This window comes from Octodon degus, unplaced genomic scaffold, assembly GCF_000260255.1.
Source record: "Octodon degus isolate 3935 unplaced genomic scaffold, OctDeg1.0 scaffold00279, whole genome shotgun sequence".
Lineage (NCBI taxonomy): Eukaryota > Metazoa > Chordata > Mammalia > Rodentia > Octodontidae > Octodon > Octodon degus.
The window spans coordinates 1,039,100-1,050,086 of NW_004524855.1; the positions used below are offsets into that span (position 1 = coordinate 1,039,100).

General features: G+C 49.8%; 1 protein-coding gene across 2 annotated transcripts in view; it reads right to left on the bottom strand.

The window, feature by feature from the left end:
- Positions 1 to 10,987, bottom strand: part of Cpsf7 (cleavage and polyadenylation specific factor 7) — a 25,157-nt gene that overhangs the window by 13,751 nt on the left and 419 nt on the right. Inside the window, exons 2-7 of one of the 2 annotated variants that reach the window (XM_023707016.1) lie at positions 10,762 to 10,870; positions 5,077 to 5,295; positions 4,165 to 4,268; positions 3,429 to 3,574; positions 540 to 954; positions 30 to 91 (exon numbers count right to left, since the gene is read on the bottom strand). In XM_023707016.1, the coding sequence (XP_023562784.1) occupies positions 30 to 91; positions 540 to 954; positions 3,429 to 3,574; positions 4,165 to 4,268; positions 5,077 to 5,295; positions 10,762 to 10,815 (1,000 nt within the window). In that variant the 5' untranslated portion in view covers positions 10,816 to 10,870. Of the gene's footprint in view, positions 1 to 29; positions 92 to 539; positions 955 to 3,401; positions 3,575 to 4,164; positions 4,269 to 5,076; positions 5,296 to 10,761; positions 10,871 to 10,987 lie in introns of both variants that reach the window. The other variant, XM_023707015.1, reaches the window with a different exon arrangement.

Here is a 10,987-nt window from a genome sequence, read left to right on the forward strand (position 1 = left end):
AATGGCACTGCTGGAAATCGCTCTGTTTCGTTTCATGATCTCTTCAAACTCAGCTTCACTCACTGTGGAGGGCGGAGGGCCCGAATCTCGGCTGCAAGACAACAAACACGCTTCCTCAGTGCCTGCTCCCCACCCCCGTGACTCTACGCCCTGTCCCGGTGCTTGTGAAGTATGTGCACTGTATGCTGGCCAGGAAGGTGCTCGGCCTGCCCACACACGCACTTAGGTGCTCCTCTTCTCCCCAAGACCTCACCCGCCATGGGCATGCTCCTGTAACTGCGACACGACTCAGCAGTGCCACACACAGCAGTGTGTACAGCAGCCATTTACGGCACTCGGCCTCAAGTTCCTTGTGGTTTGGGTCAAGCAGCTGTTAGGATGCAAACAAAAACCTAAACACCGCGAGGCAGGACACAAGCCCCAGGGCTTAGCGCTAGGACCCATGTTTCTATTTCTGCTCTTCAGGGAGAACACAAGGCTCAGCACCCTGGCTGCCCCATCTGGGTTCCCACCACCCAAAGGCAGCAGCAGGGCTTTACCTGCCATGGTGGTTATAGGGCGTAGAGGCCTTCATGTAAGTCTCTGGTGGAGGCCCCACAGTGGCATTTGGAGGGGGGAAGAAGGCTGGATTGAGGTGCAGGGCAGGTGGGATGGCTCCAGGGGGAGGTACAGTCAGATGAGGAGGTAATCGAGGCGGGGGAGGCATGAGATGCTGGTAGTGGATGCCAGGAGGAGGAGGAGGGACCCCAAAGCTTGAGGAAAGAGGTGGCGGGGGTGGAATCGGGGGTGGGGGCAGACCCATCAGGGGAAGGGCTGAAGGAGGGCGATTGAAGTAGGGTAGCACACTGGGGGGCTTATCCACGCGGGCAGACGAGGGAACAAGGTTCTCAGAGGGCGTGGCCCGGCCGTCAGCAGAGTCACTAGAGTCTCGGGAGTGGGCCCGTGGAGGTATTCCTACAAGGCAAAGCACAGCCACGTCACTGCCCCAGCCTCGGGCACACCCCTCGCCTCTCAGCAAGGGATCTGACACCACTACAAAGGTGGAGAGGAGGTGGCACAAGGGGAAAGTCACCCCCGGACTTTTCTTCAGCTGCAGAGGAAAAGGTCAAAGTATCTCAGTTAAGACACAAACTCAGAAAGCAGCACCTCTATGAACTCCCACAGTGCTTCAAGACACCCTGAATCTACCACAGGATTTGTCTGTGACACAAAGACCCTCATGGCCCGTGAGAAAATGACAACGCTGAACCCGTTCCTGCTGCTCCACTGGTTCCAGATGGCCTGAAGCCACTCCACCTCGCCATCCTTCAGGAATGCTCTTTCTTACCAAGCTCTGGCAGGGAATCTGAGAAGCCAAGGCAAGGCACGGGGCAGATCCCCCTTTTCTATCCCTGTACCCAAACTGGTACTGGGCAGAGAGGAGACGCACAGGAGTAGTGACTGGAGGCTACCTGGCCGGGAAAGGCTGGGGACAAGCCACGAGAAAACCCCTCACAGGATAGCAGATGGGGTGGCTCCAGCAAGGCCTCTGCAACAGGCAGCTGTACACCCCACCCCGCCCGGCCCGCCCAGGACACTCTCCCCCAAGGCGTGACCCTTCACTCACTGGGCCACCACACTACCTTGGTGGACGTACGTGGGAAGCAGGGCCTGCACAGCGGGCCGCGGCTAGGCTTGCTCCCCTGCTGACCCGGCAGCGGCCTCAGCAGTGTCAAAGTAGAAAGAAGCTTAGCAAGTGTGGGGAAGAAGAGTTGTTCCCTGAACTGAAAGCGGACAGCTGCCACCCTGACGTAGCTACAGAGGCTCCACCGCACTGACAATCCCCAGCTTATCATCAGTGTTTGACAGAAAGTGCATTCTCTGCATCTCAAAATGCACTGCCACCTGCTCCCTCATCAAGTGCTCGCAAACTGAAGAGCTGTTAAGCAAATGTGGTCCTCCGGTGGTCAGCTGCTTCTCAGCCACCTACTGCTCCTGTATCTGCAAGGTTCTGCTTCGTATCTATGGCTACAAGGCCCCGGGGAGCAGCCACTTGCACGCAGGGGAAGTTGGCTGAGTGTGTGAGCAGCAGGTAAGAGGCACCGTCACAGCAATCTTTCTGGCTGTGAGTGGTAAAGAGCAAGAGGGAGAGGTAGGCAGATCACCCCCAAAGCACTATACAGCTATGCACCCAGGACAGACACGGGGCCCTGAGACAAGGGATTCATGAACGGAGTTGTCAAGGGAGACAGGTGTGCGCCTGTATCAGCTCTCAGCTGGGCTGAGAACAGCTGTTCCTACGCAAGCTGGAAGCGGCAGCCCAGACCAACACTGGGCACCATGGTTTTTGAGGTGAACACCACACACAATAACGGGACACAGGTGAGGGAGTTCTGCCAGCCCCATCCCCTTTCCTTTCTTACTGGGAAGTGGACTCAGCCTTTTCACTTAGCTGTATCCCCAGCTCCCTTTCCACTTGACCAGACAGGGCCCCACCAAATTACCAAGTTGCCCAGGCTGGGCTTGAACTCACAACCCTCATGCCTCTGTCACTCACAGCACTGGGATTTATAGGGTACACCACTTGCGCAGCCAGCTGACTGGCTAAAGTCAGGCCCTGTAAGTGGCTGCACCTTGTGAGCTCAGGCACAGCCTAGGTCCAGCCCTTGGGTTTCAGAGGTTTGGAAACATTTTTTGAGTTCACTGAGGGTACGTGGATCCCAGGAGATGGATTCTCGCTGACCAAACTTATAAGAGCCTGATGCAGAATGCCTGCTTGTTACTTCACAAGGAGAAAGGTCACTGCCACACAAATCAGTGTGCCGTGAACTCTCTTCCCAGTGGGACAGCCCAGTTGGGAAACCAAACTAGCATTAGGGAGTGGCTTGGAAACCAGAGTCAGAATAAAGGGAGTAACGTCACCTGAAGGGACAGTCATCCAGCTAAGGTGCACAGTGTGACTCTTTAATAACAGAAGTATCCTCAGGGAAAGCTCTCCCCAAAACTCTGAGAATCTGCTGGAAGTAAACTCTGTGCAGAGTAGCCCTCCTCCCACACCGCTCTTGATAAAGACCACAGCCATTTCTGTGTAGCTTAGTTACTTTTAGGGTGGGTGAGAGAGGCGTGCCTCACAAATAAGCCTGTTCGTCACATGCCAGTTGCATACGAAAACGCAAAATTTACAGCTGGCAGGAATTTCAAACATGGAGTGTGCAGTTCAGGTGGAAACTGGTCCTGAGCAGTACAGCACCTGCACTGAGAGTCGCAGAGCCTGACTGCACCCAGAACTTACCTGACTTCCAGCACGAACCCTTTACTGGCCACCCCCAATCGCCCACAACCCAAAATACCGTGTGCCCCCCACCTCCCCCACACCACAGAACAGACCCGAACCTCCCCCAACACAGATGGTCTCCACGTACCCCCTCTCGGGACTCGGACGCACTCACGTTTCCGAGCCTGGGCCTCAAACTGTGACAGGTTTTGCCGGGTGGCCGGCCTCACGTCCACTTTTTCCCCATTGAGAACTTTCCCTGGCAAGAGCTCCAGCAATTTGTGGACGGAGTTTTCAGAGGCTACCACCACCTCAGCATACCTTGAGGGAGGGAAGGTAGATGAGTAAAAGCAGTTAAAATAGACAGGAGGGGAACACAAACTTTTACTTTCAACAAAACTGGCAAGGGAAAAGACCTTCACTAAATTAAAGAAACAGAAACACACTCACACACAAAACCATCAACAACAAAAGGTGCCAGGGTATAATCTGGAGGCAGGGAATCAAAAACCAGCAATGTTGCTGGGCACAGTGGAATGCACACGTGGATGCCCAGTTACTTACGGGCAGAAGTATGAGGACCTAAAGTTCAAGGCTAACCTGGGCGACTTAGCAAGACTGTCTCAAAAAAAGAAAGGGCTGGGGATGTATGTGTACGTACAGTGCCCCTGGGCTTGGTACCCATTACTGGCAACAAACTAGCAAAAACAAAACAAAAAGCACCTAAGGATGGCAACCCCCCAGCACTCTGCCCTCAGCAAATGGACGTTCCATCACGCTGCAGCTGGGACTTCGTCCTGAGGCAGTTTATTGAAATGACTGTACAAGCGGGCCCAAAGGTCAGCACATGGGGCAGCTCTGCTCCCCTACTGGTTACAAACTAGAAGGGGCGTCCCGATCCCAGGCCTCACCCTTTGGACTGGCCATTTGCTCGATTCTCTGCAAATTTCAACTCCACCACATCATAGACTCCTATAGAGCGAATAACCTGGATCAGCTGCTGGTCTGTGGTCCACTGAGGCCGGCAAGATGGAAAAGGGAAAATGTCAAGAGCTACATGCCCCTCCCTACCCACCCAGAAGAAAGCTTCAGACCCTGCTCCCAAACCTAGGGTGCTAGCCACGTTCACGACTTTCCACAGGAAACCCGCAAGCCTAGCAATATTTCAACCAGGATAGGCTTTTATCATTGTCCTCACCCGTTCAGAGTCCCAAACCCCCCTCAATCCCTATCCTTAGGGATTAATAACTGTTTTAACTCTGACTGCCATTTGGGCTGGCAGGTCATCAGTCTAGACACTAACATCATTTAATTACAGGTCAGAGGCTAGAGCTAATGATTGCCATAACGTTCCCCTCAGCACACACATTTTCTTATCTGAGAAAACCACCCCTGCCACCAGCCTAAAAACATGCTACACGGTAACCCTGGCAAGAGTCACCACTAGCCCAGTGCACGAGAGCTCCCGAGGCCTCGATCCCCATCACCCACCATGATCACAGGACCACCTAATGACCACCAAGAGTTCAAGGTGTTCACTCTGAGGGCTCATCCCACAGGTGACCCTGCTAGACATAAAGCCCCAGGGCCAGGGCCAGTAACGAGATGGCAGAAAGAGCAACTACCCACTTAATCATTGCTTTCTTCGGCACCAGTACGTCCTCAGGATAGTTCTCTTTCAGAGATCAATCCAACCTGATCCCAGGAAAAAGAAATCCAACCCCATCAGAGCACAAAACAGTGTGGCAACAGTCTACGACAATGCCATCACCTCCCAGAGCTCTCCCTCCAGGCCCCCAAGCCTTCCGGTTAGCTGTGCTCACCCAGGAAAAGCTGCCCACATAGACGGCTGCTCGCCTGCTGCGCAGGCCACTGCATGTGTAGAGAATCGCTGGGGTCTTGTTGTTGGGCTTTGGAGAGGACTCCTGGCGGACGGGTGGTGGTGGCTCAGTGCTGCTGCTTCTGTCATCTGAGGGCTGTGAGGTAGCCGTCAGCACGTCATCATACAGGTCAATCTGATCTGTATTGTTGAACTCTGGGTCCTACAACATGAGGAGTGGGCAGAGGAACGTTGCAGATCTTTGATTTTGGTTTGTTTCATTCTAATTTACTTAGAAACCATAATAAAGTACTTCGTAAAACTTCCTGTATAAGGCTTGCTGGTCCTACTCTAGGAAACCTTCCGAAACTTAAGTTTAGCCCCTGTGGGTCTCTCCAGACCTTCTGAGTAGCAAGTGACATTTATAGCCTTAGCCACCTAGGAAAATGAGGACCTAAGGCAAGCAAGCAGACTGAGCAGGAATGAGATGCCTACGCCACTGTCTTCAATGAAGCAGCATCTAAACACCACACTTGAGCAACCATTGAAAAAAGAGTAGCCATGGCCCTCCGCTATCCCATGGCCGTGGGCCTCAACAAGGGCCACAAGGTGACTAAGAATGTAAGCAAACCGAGGCACAGCCGCCGCCGCGGACGTCTCACCAAACACACCAAGTTCGTGCGGGACATGAGCCGGGAAGTGTGCGGCTTCGCCCCCTATGAGCGGCGTGCCATGGAGCTGCTCAAGGTCTCCAAGGACAAGCGCGCCCTCAAGTTCATCAAGAAAAGGGTGGGGACACACATCCGCGCCAAGAGGAAGCATGAGGAGCTGAGCAACGTGCTGGCCACCATGAGGAAGGCAGCTGCCAAGAAGGACTGAGCCCCTCTGGAATAAAGCTTTGCAGAAAAAATAAATAAATAAATAAATAAATAAATAAACACCACAGTTGATGCAAACACTCCCAACATCTCATATGGCTTCCAAAACCGAGTTACATAATACTACTCTGTTCAATAAGGATGTTTATTTAGAAATATGAAGCAGGTGAAGCATGGGAAAGTAGATACCAAACCCCCCCAAAATTGGGAGTTACTGACTTATATCTCTCCCTGAAGTTCATAGAAGGCAATCCCAGCTTTCCATAACAACCGAATAGGGGCTGGAGAGATGGCTCAGTGGTCTAAAGCACCTACTTGGAACAAGCTTGGCAGAGCACGGGGACGGAGGTTTCCAGCACCACATGCCAGCCAGCCAGCCGCGCCCCCTGGTGGGCTGAGCTGCCCCCCACACACACAATAAATAAATGTTAAAAACAAAAACAAACAAACAAAAAAAAACAACCGAATAAGCTGGGTACTGTGGCTCATGTCTGTCACCCCAGCACTAAGTGGGCTAGGGCAGAAGGACCAACCATGAGTCTGAAGCCAGTATGGGCTATGTAGTAAGGTCTGTCTCAAAAGCAAAAACAAAACAAAATCAAGGAAACATAAGAAGGAAGCAAGAGCTGGGATGAAGCTACTGTGCACAAGACCAAGTTTGATCCTAGCACTGTTTAAATCCTCCGAGCTCTGGACAAATCACTGACCCATTCACAAATCAGGAAGGCTGACTTGACCTGTGGTTCTCAGTAGGGAAAGGACTGGTAAATCACTTGGTCCCAGCCAGTGCCCTAACCCTAAGGGTGCCACCACTAGCGCTCTAGCTGTGTGCTCCACATCCCAAAATCAACCAACTATGGAATACAGTAAAAAGCAATGACCCCCCCAAAATGTAGTCTACACATCATTTTCATTACACTGGGTACAAGTAACTTATAAACGATTAGGTACACAGATGAAATATTTGCAGATCAGATGAAATGCTACATCATTGAATAAGAAGAACTTCAGCATTTGAGGGTTTTAGTATGGGGGAGGTCTTGGGATCAACCCCTGGAGGAATTCAAGTGAGGAATATTCCTTGCACCAAGATCTTTAAATAAAACAAAGCCTTTCAATAAAACAAGGGTTTTCAAATATATTTAAGAGAATGTGTCCAAAGGTCATAGTACAAAAATACCCACTAAAAACTGGCTAGTAAACTCAAATGCAGAGCTGGACAGCAGAGACCAAAAAAGCACTCACACTGTGCACCTGAATGTACCCGTAATGGGAAGGGCCACACTCTACTTTCAGAGTCCCTTAAAGATGAGACCAGACTCAATCCTGGAATTCAAGATTCATGTGGTACGCGGGCAAAGACCCTCAGTTTAGAGTCTGGTGGAAGCCTATGGAAGGCTACACTGGAGAAATGAGGCATCAAGCTGTGTCTGGGTTTAAACATGACAGCACCATCACTTCATTAAGACAGAAAATGAGGTAATGCCGGAAGTTTCTCATTACCAGAGTTGGTGATCTATTGAGTGAGGGGTTAGGTTAAAATAAAACCTACTTCTACAAATTAAGTAAAAAATGTTCAACATGCAATGATGTTAAAAGTTTCAGTCCAGAAAGATCAAACAAGAAATGCTGTTGGGGTCGGGGGATAGCTCAGTAGAATAAGCGCATGCCTGGCAAGCACAGGGTCCTGAGTTTAATCCCTGGTACTGAAAAAAAAAAAGAAAAGAAAAAAGAAAAAAGTATGTTTTTGGATTATCTTTTTCTTTTCTTTTTTTTTTTTTTTTGCTCAGGGTCTCACTACATAGCCCACATTAGTAGTGATCCTCCTGATTTCTGCCTCCCAAGTGCTAGGATTAGAGGCGCGCGCCACCGCGCCCGGACTCCATCGCCGGCTCAGCGCACCCGAAGGTGGGGCCGGCGCGGCAGGCGGAGCCAGGTATTGAACCCTGGCTCCTGCGCTTATCTAAGCAAGCGCTTAGTCCGCTGAGCTATACCGCCGGCCCTGAAAAAAGTATGTTTTTAAAGACTGAAAATCTCAGAAAGTTCTGTGTTCAAAAGAAAAAAAAAAAAAAAGAAAAGCAGCGATGGTGTCAGGAAGCCCCTGACCACTCTTCCCACCAGCATGTCCAATGCTCCCGCCCCCAGGCCCCTTCTTCCTGCTGGTATCTGACTAAAGGACGTAACCTAGCTGTGAATTGTTCTCACAACTACATCCCAATGTTTCTTTTACTGTGAACAAAAATCAAGGTTTCCTGTGTTCACTGGGGACCCCTCCCCTTAGGCTTTCGCCACTGCTCCTGCTCCTCTCTCTACACTGTGACTCAGTCACCATCACCCTGACCCACTAGGACTGGGACCTGTTTTAAGTACAGTGATCTGTTTTTCCTTCTTTACCTCAGCTGTCCTGGCAAACACAAGTAGTGCAATAAATACTTGCTGATGGAAGTAAGAGAAGTGGGCACACGGTGCCCTGTCAGCATGAGAAGGAACAAAGACAAAGCATTCAACAAAGTAGCAACTCTCAGTCACCTTTTCAGTTTTTCTCCCCAGCCCGAAAGAGCAGCTGTGAAGCTGGGGTCTCTGGAACTAACAGGAATAAAGCCGCTCTGGTGAAGAGGCTTTGGGGGCTAGGGAGATAGCTCAGTAGAACAAGCGCTTGCCTGGCAAGCACAAGGGCCTGGAAAAAAAAAAAAGAGGCTTTGGCAGCACAAGCTCTAAGCGACTAGAGCAAGTAGCACAGGCTCCATCGGGGACAAGAGTGCATGGGAAGGAGCTGTCAGGCCAGCACAGGCAAATCAACATTCTTCGCACATTCCAAAACACACCTGGTGCGGGCTGCCTCAGTCTGAGCCAGCTCACAACGCTCCTTGGAGTTTCTACCACTGCTTTAGCAGCTTGTAGATTGTACTAAAACTAGCCGTAGCAAAAATTAACTCACTGGGGAGGGACGCTGTTCCTTCTTCCACCTTCTTTATAACATAAAACTTTCTTTTTTTCTTTTTGACGGAACAGGGGATTAAACTCAGAACATAAAATTTTCAACATCTACACTTCTTCCATTTGCCCAGCATCAAATGTTACCAAGGTCATAAACACCTAACAGAGTACATACGCTAGCTTTGGTCTTACCGCCATAAAAAGTCCTCTGGTAACTACAGACAGCAGAAAACAAATTGTTGAGGCCAATAACGTCTGACAAAGCAGTGATTACTGGAGAAGGCCCATTCCCTATATCAGACTGTAAATTACACTGAAGAAATTACAAAATCATTTTCTTAGACCAAACATAGCCCGTGATCAAGACCCTGTTCTGCCTATCCCCCAAAGTGAATCAGTAGTCGTTAACCACACACAGTTAAGGAATTGAAGGAAAAAAGCTTTTAATTAATGACAGATAATTGGGGAGCCTTCTCATCTTAAAAAACACAAGCTCATAATTTACAAAAGGTATCAAAAGTCTAATTCTAAGAACTATGTAAAACTCAGAAAATGGTTTCACAAATAACATACACCACCTTTCTTGTAGCCATAATCTGGCTTATTTGACATCTTAAAATTTTTCATGTATTTAAGACAATTAGTACCCATATGCAGATGAATTCTATGGTACAGCAGGAGACAAGGGAAAACTGCTATTAAAAAAGTATAATCAGAGGCTGGGGCTACACCAGCGGTGGAGCTTGGGCCTACCATGTGCAATGAATTCAATCCCAGGTACCAGAGCAAAAAGAGCAGCTGCTGGAGCTGTAGAGTGGTACTGGGCCACTCCACTGCTCTTGCTGTGTCACTTTGGATCTGAACATTTGCACACCAAATGCTTATGTTTTTAAAAAATGTGGATTGAGGCCAATTAGAGGGAAGGAAAAAGGCATGTATGAGCCTCCTCTGTTGCATCACACCACAGCCAGGGTCCAACCGGGAACTCTCCTCCTCTAGTCCATCCTTCTCATGCTCTTTCCAGCTCCTTACGCACACCCATTGGAGGACGCAATGGGAAGAACCAGCTTGCCCAAGTAGAATGGTGCTGGAAATAACCCAGGTAACATATTAGTCAATTTTAAATAGAGACCTTGGAACACTCTTGAGATTTGATCTCAACCATCACAGAATTGAACTTCATAAATTTCAGGAAAAATCTTTGTACGATGTTCTCTGATGTAGTAAGAGAGCAGCATCGACAAAGCCACCTAGGCTGTGAGTTTGTGCTCTATTCCCACCTTCGAAAACAGCAAGATGTACCAACCAAACTTATCACACCGAAATGTCCACAGACTTCTAAGAAGAGTCAAGCTACTTAAGACTTACAACGGGAATAAAGATGAAATTAAATGCTTAAGTATCTTTGACTCTGCGTCTTTGCCCTTTATTGGGGGGTGGGGGGACGCTACATTCTCTAGCTGCAGTCTCAGAACCACAACCCAGCAGTATCAACGCTGTCCTCATGTACACCACAACGTAAATAATTCTGATTTTTCGTGAGCGTGGTTTATTTTTGATGCTAACAACACTTCAACTTTGGCTTCCGCAGGAGCAAACTCCACAGGTTGATTCATCATTCTATTGTACTTGGTTTTTATTTGCTCTTAAATCAAACCCTTTAAAATTAAGCCCGGGGGTTCAAATTTACATAAAGCAGCACGGTGAGTAGTCTTTAAAGTCTCCGCTAGGGGAAATTTTTAGATGCTATGGGGAAATTTTCAGACCTAAAAAGATAGGTGCCTGTTCAAGCCCCGGACCGGCACTGCGTGAAATCACTACAAGTTAGCTGCACGGGATCAAGGGAAACCCCAAAGCTCTAGACAAGCCCTCACCTGGTTGAACTCCTCGTCGGCGTAGATATCGATAAGGTCCACTCCTTCTGACATGGCTCCGGAAGGACGATCTCGCGCCCGGAGAGGGGACAAAGTGAGAGAGACGCCACTGCAGTGTTCAGAGAGGGCGACGATTAGCAGACAGGAGGGTCCCGGGCCGGCGGGAGGCCCGGCGGCCAGCCTCGCGTCGCCAAGCCGCAGCCCCGACCCGGCCTCCGCCCCGCCC